We start from the raw sequence: 16,742 nt of genomic DNA on the forward strand, positions 1-16,742 counted from the left end.
CTGTAACATAGACTAGATCCAGGCCTGCTGAATCTAGCTTTGTTTGTATAACTTGAGCACTAATCCAGGCATTATTTAAAGTATTCAGTTGTATTTATTACTGCTTGGTAGTAACTTGGTTAAAGTGTAGCTATCATTCTAAGTCTTTTGGATTAAGCACTTGGGCTTCAGACCAGTTGTTCTACAGTAGGAAGGTTTGTGGCATGCACTGTGGTGGCAGGACAGGTAGCTTACATCCTTCTAGGTTGGAAACTGCTGATTGAGAGCTCAGTGTCTGTTATTCTTAAAGTGTATTAGCTCTGGTTTAAGCACTTGGGCTTCAGGCCAGTTATTTTACATTAAGAAGGTTCGTGGTCTTTTTTGTGGTGGTGGAGAGGCTGGGACTGCTGCCCTCTGAGCTGGAAATTCTGGTTAAAGGTTTATAGTGCCTGAATATTTGAACTGTATCTTACTGAAATTGTAGCATAGACTAGATCCAGGCCTGCTGAATCTAGCTTTGTTTGTATGCTTGTTATTTCGATATCTGCATTGCTTACTGTACTTATTTCCTGAAAGAAAGTTACTGTTTGTCGTTTTGCATTTAAGTTACCTGTAACACATTGCACTTGTTACCTGGCACTTGTTCACTAAAGCAATTATAAGTCAGCACTAAAATTAACCCATTGGCCCTTGTTTTCAATTATAAAGGAATTCCCAATATTATTCGTCCAGCTGGTGAATATGGGAATCTTGAGGCAAACCCTCTCCTCCTCCCAACAAATTCCAACACATGTGAGAGATGCAACCATATAGCCAAACTAACTCAGTACTGGCATAACCAGTCAGGAGGAGAAGGAAACCACACTCACTACAATTCCAGTCTCACATAGACCTACCATGACAGCAAACCAAACACATAATCACACAAAAAGGCTCTAAATAAAGATCTGCCTAAGCAGCAGAGACCTCCAAAGCAGACACAAACAACACACCTGATACACTTGTAATAGGTGACTATCACCAGGCTGAACAAGGAGAAGGGTCCATGCTGGTGTGAATGACCTGAGATGTACCTCCTGGACTACATGAAACTCTCTGAGCATGTAGCCCAGGTAGCATCTTACCCTCACCAAGAATGATGCCACAATATGAAGACAAGATGATCAATTTCAACAATAGGCTTAAGTACTGGTGTCATTCAATGCCTGTCAGCTTGGGATGATACTTGCACCTGTCACCAGTGCCTTTTTAGGCAAGGCTCAAAAGACAAACCCACCTCCATAGGTAGCACAAGGGATAAGAAACTAAGAGTAATGCTACTCAATGCCAGAAGTCTAAACCTCAAGATGCACTCACTGAAACTCTCCTTAGCATGGAGAACATAGATATCTGTGCAGTAACAGAAACCTGGTTCAGGACGAGCACCCCAGCACTACCAGGTTATACCTCATACCATGCTTTTCAACCCCAAAACCTGGACCGAACCACAAAGGAGGGATATTCATCAAAGATACCCACACCTCCAGGTTGGTGGCAAAGCACGAAGCATCAGAGACCATCCATGTGCAACTAACAGTGGGTAAAACTGCCTTCCAGTTTATAGCCTGCTACAGACCACCCTCCCAAACACAGGAACCCCACGAGAACACTGGAAAATATGAAGGTCAACACCATTATATTAGCTACCCAAACATAGATTGGGAGCATTACTCTAGCTCCAACACCCTTGCCCAAAGGTTCCTAGAATTCATAAACTCAAATGCTATGGAACAACTTGTTACCACTCCCACAAGAGGGGAAAATATACTGGACCTGATCATCACCAACATGGGGACACTATGCTCCAGACCAGAAGTGTATCCCTCACTGGTAAGATCAGACCATAAACTGATCTCACTGGATATTCATATCCTGCCCAGAAAACCACAGTGAAAAACTTCTCTAAAGCAAATTTCACACTCCTCAAAACCGAGGTGGAATCCTTCAAAGCCTCCGGGCCTGTGGAAAATACAGCCCAGACCGCAGAATCCTTTATAAATGCATTCTATGAACACCTTCAGGAATGCATGGATCATGCAATCCCAAATAAAACCAAGACCCAATCCTCCAAAGGCAGACGACCTGTCTGGTGGACCCCAGCCATAAACAAACTATACAATAGAAGGAGGAAGCTACTACATGATAGAGCAAAATCCCAAAAAGGGAAGGCATCTCTGATCAGTATTAGCAAAAAATAAAATCATCAAAGGCCTGCTTTGAGAGAAAAATTGCACAGGACACTAAGGATAATCACAAGGCTTTCTTTAGTTATGTTAGGAACCTGGGTGGTAATTCCCAGATATGCTCAGAATTAGTCCAAAATGACAAAAAATACACTGATCCCACAGACATTGCCAACATCCTAGCTGACAGGTTCAGCGCAAACTTCTCCCCCCCTCCCCACCAAAAGGGCAAATATCTATCCCAGCAGAGTGCTGCCCCCCTGACATCTCAAATGCTCAGGTGGGAGCCACCCTCTCCAAAGCAAAAAAACACAGCATCAATGGGACCAGACGGTGTCCCAGGCTGCATCCTACATGGACTCCAAGAAGAGCTAAACCCAAACATAAAACTACTGTTCAGTCTCAGCCTTACTACAGGATATGTACCCAAAGAGTGGCGTACAGCAACAGTGGTCCCTCTCCACAAAGGTGGTGCCTCAACGGACCCTGGAAACTATCGCCCCATAAGCCTGACTAGCTTGGTCTGCAAAGCTATGGAAAGGATCATCATGGACCTCATAAATAAAGATATTGGGGACCTACAGACACTGGATCCTACCCAGTTCAGCTTTGTTAAGGGCAGATCCTGCCTCTTAAACCTGGTTGACTTCTTTGAAACAGTCACCAAGGCCATTGACGAAGGGAAGGTGGTCCACACAGCCTACCTGGACCTCGCAAAAGCCAATACCCCACTCGGGCATTATAGATAAGCTCACCAGCTTAAATATAAACCCCTATGACACTAGATGGGTTGCAAACTGGCTCAAGGACAGAACCCACATGGTTTGAATTGCTGGAGTCATGTCAGACTCCAAACCAGTTACAAGTGGCGTCCCACAAGGCTCAGACCTGGGACCTCTCTTGTTTGGTATATATTTCTCAGAGGTACAGGCCAACATGGAAGGACTGTGGCTGACCAAGTTCGCAGATGACTGCAAACTGATAATCAACTCTCCAGCCGACACAAGCATCCTCCAAAAGGGCCTCATAGAAACAGACAACTGGTGCCAGAGCCATGGCCTCAAGCTAAATGCCAAAAAGTGTATAGTCATCCCTTTGGCAAAACAAAGTGCCCACAAATTACCACATAGGTGGTAATCCATTAAGTACAGAAGAAGTAATTAGGGACCTGGGGACCCAAGTTGATAGCAATCTCTCATTTGACAACCACGTGGCCAAAGTGGTTAGAAAAACATTTTATATAGCCCACCTAATCATGAAGGGATTCACATCTAGATTAGGGGAGGTCATCGTGCCTCTTTACTCATCCCTCATCAGGCCCATAATCGAGTACAATGCCCTTTTGGGATGTACCTTACCAAACACCTGCAGCAACTGGAAAGACCCCAAAAGTACCTCACCAAGAGGATCAAAGGGCTCAAACAGATGCCATATGCTGCCTGGTTAAAGAAACTCCAGCTCTACTCAGTGGCATACCGCCTGCTCAGAGGTGACCTGTGCCTGACGTATAAGGCCATGTCCAACCCGGAATTAAGGGACATGCTGCACCTCAAAAATCCAAATCCCATCGGAGCTACGAGAGACTTGAACCTCAGCACTGAAATAAATAGGACATGCTGGAGGGACAGTTTCATAACCCAGAGGGTTCCTTCACTATGGAATAAAATCCCAGTCCAGGTTAGGCAGAGTCCCTGATTGACTCTCTTCAAGAGGAATCTTGATGAGTGGATGGGAGATCATAGGTTTACCCCAGGTATCACTTCTGTGTCACTGTTAGACAGAGGAAAAGGGCATAGCAAAATAAATTTAAAATGGGTGGAGAAAGCCAAACACATTCTGGCTAGGCTTATAAATGCCCTAGGGCAGATAGCCTAGTATGAACCTATGAACCTAATAATTTTGCCACACAATAAGAGAGAAAGATCAGGCCAGTACTGTAGCATAGAAAGATACAGCTCTAACTATGGCCCAGGTTTGATTAGCATCTCAAGCATCTGAGTGCCAGAAAGGAGGAACAGGTATTCGCATCCCAGGGAGGAGGGAGGGAAGATGCTTGTCTATGTCACGCACTTGGGGGAGGTGTGTGGTCCATAGATCATAGTAGCCTTTGGACATAAATAGGTGAGCTCGGGGGTAGTTCATAAAGAAAATAATCCTCAAGCTGAAGCAGTCATAGCAATACCACTCAGGACACCCTTATGGTCTGCATCCATCTCAGCCCAGAAATGGAGTTAATCTGGGACTAAGATGAAGGGCTGGTTGATTCAGTGATGGGCAGGGACAGTGGGGTACACATCATTAGAATGGAGACAAAAACAGGGCAAGATCATTTTGAAGTATTGGATATGATACAGGGAATCAGAAAATATTTATTTGATAAGGTCAATGTATTGTATGTAGAAATAAAATATTAATTTCCTTCATTGAACTGCAGTTTTTCTTTCTGAAATGCATGTTAACACACACACACACACACACACACACACACACACACACACACACACACACACACAAACATACATATTCCGTACTCGCAGAAATAATAAAAGCAAAGATACAACACATTTATAAATGAAAGGTGATTTCTTTTTCAGGTCGCAGAAAAAAAAAATACATTAACTTTAGAGAGAAATACAGTAGACAATGGACATAAGAAGGCATTCAAAATGTTGATGTCTTGCGTAATAACCTTACTAAAGTGGTAAACATTGTTAGTTCTGCCATAATAACTGTGTTAATGCATATTATTGAGTTAATAGTTTTAATTGCCAAAGGAGGAGTAGTGTACAAACAGTAGCTGTTGAATTGATACGTTTAAGTGATGTTAAGGAAACACAAGTGAGGCTTATTAAGGAAGAATCATTCAAATGTGAGGGAATAGGACAGAGCATATGGATGCAAATAAAATATTATGGAAAGAGGTGGAGATGGGGAAAGTGAGAGAGAGAGCGAGACGTATGATGAAAGACTGACAGAAAATAGAATAGAGGGTGTATGGGACCTGGCTAGGTTACTCATCATGTAGGATATGAAACTAAACTTCCGGTATAAGTAGTTTAATATTGTTATCAGCATAATGGTTGCAACGTTGAGCTCTGTCAGTCAAAAGTTAAGACAGAGTGTAGCCTGGAGTGGAGACAGTTATGAAGCTATTAATGTTTGCATCATCCTTCATTTTTATGCATACTGAGCCATTAAAACGTATGTGACCTTGACTATATTTAGCAGAAAATGCATGAGAAAGATGCTTTTATTTAACTATGTGCTAAAGGTATTGCAGATCTTAACAGATACACCTGAGTACTTGAGAATGCACTAGAAGGCTATTGTTTGAGTGGCAATGAAATTAAGGCGTTGAAGGATTTGAAAGATACTCGCCCATATATTCATCTTATAAACAGCTTGTTCTGATGAGACCATGATGATAGCAAGCTGTGCAGGCGAGACCAGACTTCCTTATCCCAAACAACAGTCCCCACGTTATCCTGAGGAATCTCCAGGTTTTTCCAGCAAGCATTTCTGAGGTCATCCTTAGCATCTCCTTCCAGTAGTCTGGACCTGGCATCTCTCGTGTCAGAGGTACCCACAATCCTGTCTTGGTGCCTATAGCACCTCAGCTACTCATCTCAGACTAGAAAAACAGTGACTGTATTTTAGGAACTTGCTTGATTTCAGAGTTTCTTATTCTGTTATGTAGAGTAACTCTGTAATTTTTAAAAGGGGCAATAATATCAAAAATATTTTAGAGAGGAGTACCTTACATGCAGTGAGATACCCCAGCATATACAAGTGTGGTATTGTACACAGTGTAAATTTATTGTAGAAGGATCATCATTCTACATAAGAAACATAAATTATCATATAGAGAAGAAATGCAATTGTAATTCTAAGACGATAATTTATTTAGCACAGTGTCAGCTATGTCCTGCTTATTACATCTGAAAGACCGAACGTAAATTAAGAGATAGGGTATATGGACGTATTTACAGCATTAATAGAGGGAAACTAGAAAATGCCTTGGCAGGACACATTTTAGAACACCCAAATCATAGTTTTAAGTTTAGAGTGATAGGTCAGTTAACTATGGATAACCGAGGTGGTCCTTACACACTACTATTGGAAAGACTTGAGCTGTTAATGGCAACTACGGTTAGAATCCTGTCAACATCCAGGACTAAACGAAATTTGTTCAATTTTATGTGCGCACAAACTTCTAAGTCTCAGGAGATAGTGAACATTTGTACATTTTTTTATATGTTGTATGTCTTGTTAGTATCACTGACACTGTTATTATTCTTCATTTATTGTTTGCAATGGGACTTTGTTTTAACCACGATAGTTAAGGGGTTCATTTTTTAACCTAATTATTTTTAATGAGGAAAGAAAGGTGTCATTGGTCAACCTTATGTCATATGACAAGGGAAATGTGTATTTTAATTTAGTCTGAAGTGTCTGATTTTATCTAAAGACGTTTTGCGAATCAACAAGATGAAAAGCGCTTTATATTACGAATGAACAGTGGTGCGAACTGTTTCCTCTGGTTGCTGTTTGTTCTACGTGTGGATTGACCAGTCTATACTTAGTGCCCCATTTGGCATATACCTCACTAGACACCTGCAACAACTGAAGAGGCTGCAAAATTACCTCACAAAGAGGATTCTAGGCCTTAAACACTTGTCCTGTATGGACAGACTCAAAAAACTCCAGCTATTCTCTGTCTCATGTCGCCTACTTAGAGGCGATCTCTGCTTTACTTACAAAGACATGTCTGACCCAGCTATGTTAGAAATGCTACATCTAAAGAAATCCCAATCCCTCTGCACCACATGCTCCAGAGACCTCGGCCTCATTACCACAATCAACAGAACATGCTAGAGGGACAGGTTCATAACCCAGAGACTGCCCATTATTTGGAATAGACTTAACCATACATGTCAGACAGAGCACCTCACTGACCTTCTTCAAGAGAAATCTTGATGAGTGGATGGGAAATAGAAAATTCACCCTGGGGATAACTCCAGTGGCTCTACTTGACAGAGGCACTGGGAACTAAGGTCAGGTGGCACAATGCCAGGGTAATCCTATGGGCTAGGCTTGTAAAGGCTCCAGGGCCATTGGCGTAGTACACACCTATGAACCTATGTGGGAATTGCACTATAAGAATGATGATGATGATGATAAACTCTGGTTAAACATTGTTACACCTGTCAGCTGGGCACTGGCCTGGTTTCCTTTACTTTTATTTGTGAATCAAACTTTGTGACATTTAAAATCTTTAATTAAGGTGGTGGCTCTACCCTGTCATATAGATAGCTCATAGCGCTGGTAACAGCAATGTTATTAAAAAATGCTCAGAATGCTGATTATGACTACTGGAATATATTTCATTACTCTGCATAAATTATTACAGCAGTGTTTAAAGGAGGTTCTATATTATACTAGCTTTAATTTCAGAAGGTTTACAGATACTCGTGAATGAAATGAACATTTGTAATAGATTGAAGAACTTTTAGATTTTTCACAGTAGAAATTCCAAAATAGTGCTTTATACAGCATGCTCCTGTGAGACCAGTGTTTTTGCAGCAAGGTAAAGCAGAGTTCTTCTAAAAATAATTGTCATTTTATACTGGGGAAAATGGGAAAAAATCAGAACTGTTTTAGGAACAACATATATTTCCTGAATACCTTTGACTTGAATCTTTTTATTTTAAGAAGGGATACAGTTTTAAGTGCAATAATTCCACATGAGGAAGGATGTGAAGCTATGCTGCTTTTATGATCCAAATATTTAAAATTAACCAATAAAATTGACTGATTAAGAATAAATAATGGACTTTCATTAGCAGTGACATGCCATATATTATATATTAACTACCAGTTGTGCAATAATGGGGGTAAGATGGTAGGAACATTTAATGGGTATATACAACAACTTACGAATTTAAAATGGTAATGTAATATAAATAATGATTTTCATTTGGGTAAGTCTTAGCAGTCACTATTAGGGGCTTAGAAATTGCCCTAGGGAATCGGCAAACCTCACTGGAATGCTTAGTGTTCATACGGCTGAATTAATATACTTTGTCAGCCTGATAAAATTTAGATTAAAATCTGAGTATTGTGACTATAATCTTTTGATGTAGCTGATATTTTATTTTCTCCGGCCAATCATGTCTCTCAGAAAAGAGATTTACAGTGGAAAAGTACAACTATAAGATAGCTAACTTCTAACTGCATTTTTCACTCTAGTTCTGTTTTTCTAAGTTGTGGTTAGCAAGTGGGAAAAAAAACAAAACAGATCGCTAAAAGAAACGCAAGTAACTGCAGCAGCAGCATTTACTAATGTCTGTGTGCCTCTGTATCTCATGTGCATGCTCATCCATGGAAGGAGTTACAGTGGTTTTCACTGTGTATGTCTGACAACAGTGAGCTGAAATATATTACTGTGCCATATATATATATATATATATATATATATATATATATATATATATATAGAGAGAGAGAGTATGTAGTCTGTGTGTGTGTTTATATGCTCCTGTGGTAGTTGTAATGATTTGCACAGTATGTGTCTGACAGCAATGAGTTAAAATGTGTTACTGTGGTTCTGTGTTATGTATGCATTTATTTCATCACAGACATCTAAGGCGGCTGCATGCACATTTCTTTGTATACATATGTCTGTGTGTCTGCATCCATTTGCATGTGTGTATCCAAGTTTCTGTACTATGTGACAGGTTGTGATTCTGCATTTATCTGCGTGTGTGTACAAATTATTAGTTACAAAATGATCATTTTAGATGTAAAAATACTACTCCAAACATCAATTACATGCACTAAACCAACTTTAAAATGTTAAGTAGAGAAACTATTTCAAACGTGTGTGCATGTAAAGTAAAATAAAATAATTACAAAAAAGTAACTGTTAGCCATTGCATCAAATGCAATAGAGCTATTCAGTGGTACACATTATAGGGAAATAAGACCTTCCTGGAGTGAGGAGGCCTCCTGCCTGTGGAGTTCAGCCTTTCAACATCTCTGAGTAGCCAACATCTCTGAGTGGCCTAAGGGCTTTGGCCAACTAAGTCTGAGATGACTGCAGGCTAGGAGCAGTTATTGAATCCCCAAATGACTTGCCCATCATGCAGGAAGGCTTGTCCCAGACAATAACTTCTGCCAGAATCATGAATTGAAACTAAACTCTAAGAAATACATTATTGTATCCTTTGGGAAGTCATCTACTCCAGGAAACTGCCAAATTGGCAATGCCTCCTGATAACTGACCCATTTGTTTGGCATTTGGAAACTTGTGTGTACAGTGACTTAACTTTTGACCAACATGTGCCCAGAGACATAAGAAAGTCTTTCTATATTGCACAGCTTATAGACAAATTGTGACTAGGTCTAGAGATGTTATTGTCCCCCTTTGCAAAGCCCTCATTAGGTCAATCATTTTATATAATGCCCACTTTGGCATGTTTCTTTCCAGACCCATGCAACAACTTACTAAAAGGATACAAGTCATAAACAGTATGTCTTGCAAGGACCACCTCAAAGATTTATCACTATACTCAGTATCCTACAGAGTGCTTAGAGGTGATGTCTCTGGCATACAAACACAGATGGACCTACTGAATATCAACAAGTCAAATGGAATCAGAAATACTCAGTCTAGGTATCTAAACTGAATGTTGTAGAGAGATGGATATATATATATATATATATATATATATATATATATATATATATATATATATATATATATATATATATCCAAAACAGACTATCCATTCAAATAAAACAAAGCTCATCCCTGTCCATATTCAAATTCAACTTGGATCTAAGGATAGGTAATAGAAAATGTACTCCAGGATTACCCCTCGTGCAACTAATGGAGAGAGGCAGTTTCTAAATGCTGCATCCCTTACACGGGTCCCCACAAATTATCTACATTGTGATCACATTTATTCTCACTAGGGCTAATATACAATTATCAGCATTGGGATAGGTAAGACCAATCAGGAAATGTTAATTCAAGCACCAAAATGGAAATTGGCCAAGCTTAAAATGTCTTCCAAGTGAGCCTATGTTGTGGTAGTAAATAGTTTTAAAAAATAGCCCTTTTTAGATTACTAAGTGCCCCTGTCACACTCTGGCCCTCCCAGTCTTCAACAGCTTCTGGCGCCTCTGGCCAGAGGGTTGAAATTATACATCAATTATATGCTGACTCATCTCCATCAAACAGATTTTTTTGCAACATTGCCTCGGTATCCTACACACATTCTCCAGTCTCAATATCTGCTGTCTCCTCCATTTCTTTCACCATTCTATCTGGCTCCCTGTTTCTCCAGGCCACCTCTGCACCTGATGCAGAAACAGGAAGTGCTCCTCCAAAATAGCTCCCACTTGCAACAATGATGAGTATGGGGAAGTTCCACTATGCCCTGGCTAAATTTCCCCTAGTAGTTAGTCTAAATACCAGTGTTGGTCTCCTGTGAAAAATGGCTCTAGTCTAATGGGACTAAACCAGTCAATGAAGGATAAATAAAGAAAAATAAATACTTACAGGGCAGTCATATCTGGAATCAGATCATGAAAATGCCAGCTGCTATGCCATTCATATATCTTTTTTCTATTCCTGCTTTACTCTTTTCAGGGTCACAAGGAAACCAGAGCCCATCCTACAAAGCAGCAAGCTTAAGGTGTGGAACTAGTCTTGGATAGAATATCATTCCATCACCATGTGTCCACAGACACAGATGTTAGTGTATGTGCACACACTAAAACACAACCCATGGTTATGTATGAATCAAGCCAGATGACTTTATTGGCAAGTCTTTGGGATGCAGTTGGTAGTCAAAGCTCACAGGAAAGTGAAAGCTTTTCCTAACTGAAGAGAGAGAAACTCCACAGGTAATGCCTCTCACTTAGGAACTAAACCAAAGAACCAAGTATGGTGACGCAGTGGTGCTAACCACCTAGCCATTTTGCCATTGAGTAATGTGACAGCACTATATCACAGCAATTTTGCTCCCTGAAACATGTCATATTAGTGTGATACATTTTTGATATGAAGCAGTAAACTTTGGTGATTGCTTTTTATTTTCCTTCAGTAAGATGATTTCCTGTTCCGGATGTCTTGGATATATGAGGACAACTAGTTTATATCAAAAGAAAGCACTTTTTTGTTTTAAACTGAAAGCATCACTTTCTTTTTACCTCTTTGTAATCAAATGGTGTGTAATTCCACAAACATGAAGGTGGCTCTGTATTTGCCTTGTTATAATGTAAGTACGTTCTATCACAAAATGCACAATATTGTACATAGTATGTAAGTATACTTTCTAGCTTGTAAGTGTCCTTTCCAATGGGCTTGTACTGTTTATCTCGTATCTGATGTCATTGATTTTGCTATTGTGCATATAGTTTCCATTTAAGTTGCTTATTTACACTGTATTGTAAGTGATTTTGGCTTTATTCTACAATGTACTTTGTGTGCTTTGTATTATATATGTCTCAATTGTTTCTGCTTTAGCACCTGGATCATGACTGAAAATAGTCATTGGACCAACTCACTGACTCATTTAACAAAAACATACAATGAAATAAATAGAATGCTAAGCCACCCACTAGTAAAACATAACAAGCTTACTGTTTGCAAGATAAAAATGAGCTAGAATTGCCTTGTAAAGTACATAATATAGAAACAGTTCAGAAATAAAAATCCAAGATAGTCATTTAATGCTTATTTATTCAGTTTTTTATTTTTAAATCAAGCATATGAATATTCAATTGAAACAACTATAGTAGTACACAAAAATTCTTCAGTGACAACACTAAACCAGTAGGTTTTAATTGCCCGAAAGGGAACCGATACTTTTAATTTATATAAGTAGGGTTGCATGTTTTTTTAACAAGGAATTTCTATAAGTCCTGTCATGTTGGAACATAGACCAACACTGATTAAATTAGTGTAGCGACTGTTGCCTTTTTGGTATGGGTTGGCTTAGAGTTGGATGTGACAGTCAAAATGTTAAGACTTTCTTACCTTGTCTGATCTGCAGTTAAAGCTTATTTTTACATTTTGTGCAGAATAGTTGGTACGGATGTGTTTTAAGACTTCCTCTACAGCTGTACGGTCATGGAGTTGGAATATTTAAGTAGGATTGTTTGAGATTACATCTCTTGTATAAGCATACAGTAGCTATTTTTCCCCTTACAAAAAATTGTTAGTCTTATTTTGACTATAATGGTTTTGTTTATTGAATTTAGTTTTTATTTGTTTTTCTCAGTACTGATAAATTTACTGGTTTGGATTAAAGGTGTTTGAAACAAATTGCAAACAAAGAATTGTTGGAAAAGAAATTAGTCTTAGTCATAGATGTCCTACAAAGTAAGTTCACATAACCCAAAAGAGGTTTTGATTTACTACTGGAGTAGGGATTAATATTTTAGAAGTCACCACTGAAGCTTTCTGTTCTCTTTGCATTAGTTGGTAACAGATTGTGACATCACTATTATAGTATACAAGGATTCTAAAAACACTGGTGGTGCAACATTTCGATCTCAACTTCATTTGACATCATTATTCTGACAAATATACTGGGACACAGGAATCTTTAGTATAGTAAACTACTTTGGCACAGCCGAGTTCTGATAGCTCCTTATGGAAACTGTGTAAACAACGTGCTACAACAGTATTCTGATATCACTTTTGTGGAACAGTATTTATAAAACATTACTGCAGAATGGCAGTACTGTAGCTTCAATAATGTGGCATAATAGTATTCTAATATGCTGCACACGACCATTTATAAACAAAGGAAAATACTGTTGTGATGCAGCAACATTCCATCATCACTATTATGCTACAATACTATTCTGACATCACTACTAATGTACTGTAGCATTCTGAAATCACTGTTGTGATACTGTAGAATTCTGACATCACTATTATGCTGCAACAACATTCTGACATCACTACTATGATATAGCAGCATTCTGGGATGTTTACTCTGGAGCAGCATCACAAGTGTGGTACAGCATCTTTCTAATGGAATTAATCTGTCAGCACTACATTTTTGTAACCTTTTGATAGTGTGGCATTATAAATAGCCTTCTGTAATATATTGTAGCAGCAAGCTTTGTACATCACTGATGTGATACAATAGCTCAGTCCGTCACCAGTGCTGCCATAGTTATTCTTTTTTTTTTATACATTTTTTAAATGGAGTAGGATATCTGCATAGCCCATTTTCAGGTGTAGCCCCAGTGTAGATTTTTACACCATATATAGGGATGAAGAGGAGAACATGCAATGGCAATTACATACGATATATGATAAGTCTGGTAAGATAGCAGCAACAGCATATGATAATTAAAACACTATGCAATAGTGTCACATTACAGTTTTTACATAGTTCAGTTGACCAACCCTATAATACTGAGGTGGAATTATAGCAAAATGTAACTTTATAATATCTAGTAGGTATGTACAAAATAGTTGTAGGAAGTTGATGTGTGTTTTGGGGGTTCATTAATACAACCTTTTTTGGAGTAATTTATACTTGACTTGTTTAAAGGGAAAATTCTATATTTTTTCCCTAAAGGTGGGGTAGGCAAGGTCACTTATTTGTTTGGAAATGCATTTCCAGATGTTGGGGACAAAGAAAGTGCATGTTCTGTGTTTAATTTTAGGTAGGTCATTAGGAGATTGGGGGTGTAGGTAAAAAGAGATTTATGGCTGTATGATGGATCCCAGGAGGAGTGTGAATCATTCTGGAACAAGCAGCCATTTTGTTTTACATAGGGTAAAAATAAATAAAATCAGTTGACCTGCACCATATAAATCATGTACAGATAGGGTTCCATTAGTCTGTGAAGAAAAGAAAAGGTATTTTTCTTTCTCTGTGATATTGAATTCAGGGCTGGCAATATATAATAGTGACTGATGTGGAAGGTGTCATTCACCTGCAGACTGTGGGTGGCTTGCCACTCAACCCCCATGAAAACTAAAGAAACTGGTATTCTGTCTTCAGTGCTACACACAAATGCGTGTAAGAAACATGTGATTAAGCTCATACATCTGAAGATTTGTTTAAGCAAGGTGACACAGGCTGGACCTTAATCTCTGGCACAATGCACAACGGCAGCTGTGAAAGATTAGAATCAAAAAAGGCAAGATATTCAGCAAAATGGAATATATGACTACTGATCTGCAAATTCTTTGATGCCCTCATCAGCTCCAACAGGATACATTTGACATAGACAAACTTTGAAAATAAGTCAAAGCTTTCCTTTTCTGAGTAGTGCATAACTTTCCACACCATGGATTTTACTTGAGTCCCCTGTATTATTTCGTCTAACTCTGAGATTCCTGTACACTGGGGAAAGTGAAGTCTGTAACTCTGGCATATTATGTATGCTTCTCCAACAAGGTAGTATTTGCACCATACAGTCATTGCTTAAGTGTCTGAGAATGGACAGAATCTCATCCAAGCAAATGGCCTATTAATTTAATGAAAAGATGGCAACTTCCATTATGAACAAGTGCTGAATACGACTATTACCCTTTTCTCTGTACAATAACCTTTTGGGTGGAAACCTGAAAATGAGTCTCATAATGAATGTTATTTATCTGGAGTCCAAATGTGTCAATTCACAGAGTGTTTCAAACTAGCCTGCATTGGGGATGTTCTTACTTAATACAAACTGAAAATGGTAAAAAGTAGACCTGAACTGATAGCAAAGTTCAAGTAATTATCTCAGGGTAATTTCTGTGGAATATAAGCAGAAGCTGATTGTTGGCAGTGTATTGGGTCTCATGCAGTTTCATGTGAATGATATACATGCATATAAGCCTTTGTGCACTCATGCTGTTGGAAAATGTTTTCCTTACCTTGCAAAGCAGAGGCAGTCTTGTTCAAAATTAAGTTTTCATCTAAAAGTTCAGCAACTTCATTCTCTAGTTTTGTCACATTCTCTTTAAATCAGGAAAATAAATATTTTATCATTTCAAATAGCATGAACATGAAATTGTCCAGTAGAAACATTTCATTCTGTCTCACCCATATGCACACACACACAAACACAACACGCTGTTTTTCTCACTTGTTTGTTGATGCATACTAAGGGAACCAAACACGTTTTAACCATAAATCTCATTTGGAATTTTATTAATATGGCAACAAAGTCTGCGTTTGTGTGTGAAAACTGACACACTTGTATCTGATACAGAGTGCACAAACAACAAAGTGATAAGCCTCAAGGTGGTAAAAAAAGACAAAATGAAAGTAGATTTTCAGTGCTGCATTCATCGAGGACTTTGCCCCTGTTTTCATTAAGTTTGAAGTTGCTGTATCCTGGGAAAACAGAAATTCCTTCTGATATGACCTCATTCAGAAAATTTCTCACACTTGACAAGAGTTAAAAATACATTGGTTGCACACTATGAATACTATACACTCCCATAGTGCCTTTTCAGGCAACACCAACCTATTAAATGTACTACCATAAAGATAAAGCAAAGGACAATATGAAGGCATTGGCTAATCAATGCTAGGAGCCTAAACAAGATTGACATCTGTACAGTGACTGAGATATACTTTAAAATAGTGGAGAGCACTCTGGCTGTGCAGGGGTATAATGCCTTTCATATGTTTAGACCAGCTACTGCACAGGAAGGGAAGTAAAGGTCATTGTATCTCAGTTTTCATCCAGAAGAGACCAGCATCAAGGCTGATAAAGCAGCAGAGGTTCTTCATGTCCAAATCACCATCAAAAATGTCCTGTGCTATATATTAGCTACCTATAGAAACTCCCTCCATGACCCCAGCAAGCCACAACACCTATATAAGGAAATGGAATCACTCAGTATTAAACCCAGCACCATTTTCCTTTGTGATGTAAATTATCCAACTTTATACTGGGAAACCTATGCTACCACCACCAGTGCACAAGTACAGAGATTCCTGGACTTTATCAACACAAATACACTGGAACAATTAGTCTGAATACCCACTAGAGGAAACAAAATCTTGGCTCTTGTCCTTATATAAGAGCATCTTGCATGTTCCCTTGCATATCTTTGTCGCTTGTTAAGTCTGACCTTAAAGCCATTTCCTTTGAAATAAAAAATGAAAGCAGAGACCTGTTCTACCCAAGGTACCTTCAAAAATTTCTCCAAGACAAGCTAACTACTCCTATGAGATGCATGGACTATGAGATGCATGGACTAGTTTCATATTCTTATCAAACCTAGTTAACACCATAGAATATTCTGAAATGTATACCACCATACTGTGTCAGCATGTTAAACAGCTGCAAAGAAGCAGCTGTACCCTGTAAGAAAAAGCCCAGGGCAAACTCCAGAAACAACCCCCCAGAGTGAAATCATAGTATCAACGAACTTTACAATAAATGAGAATTTTGACCAAAATTAAGAAGCGTAGTTCCAAGAATTAAAGAGCCCTCATCACTGAAATAAGCAAATAACTTAGGAGCTTAATAAAAATCCTCACCCAAGCCAGACAATCATAAGGC

At 38.7% G+C, this 16,742-nt stretch overlaps 1 protein-coding gene across 4 annotated transcripts in view; it reads right to left on the reverse strand.

The window, feature by feature from the left end:
- LOC122817620 (golgin IMH1-like) overlaps positions 1-16,742 on the reverse strand; it is a 283,457-nt gene that overhangs the window by 37,336 nt on the left and 229,379 nt on the right. For 3 of the 4 annotated variants that reach the window (XM_044090667.1, XM_044090668.1, XM_044090666.1), the window contains exon 6: positions 15,100-15,183. The exons of the other annotated variant lie outside the window; for it this stretch is intronic. In XM_044090667.1, coding sequence (XP_043946602.1) covers positions 15,100-15,183 — 84 coding nt within the window. The remainder of the gene's footprint in view (positions 1-15,099; positions 15,184-16,742) is intronic. 4 annotated transcript variants of the gene reach the window in all.

This window comes from Protopterus annectens, chromosome 13.part0 (assembly GCF_019279795.1).
Source record: "Protopterus annectens isolate FY-2018-M chromosome 13.part0, PAN1.0, whole genome shotgun sequence".
NCBI classification, from domain to species: Eukaryota; Metazoa; Chordata; order Ceratodontiformes; family Protopteridae; genus Protopterus; species Protopterus annectens.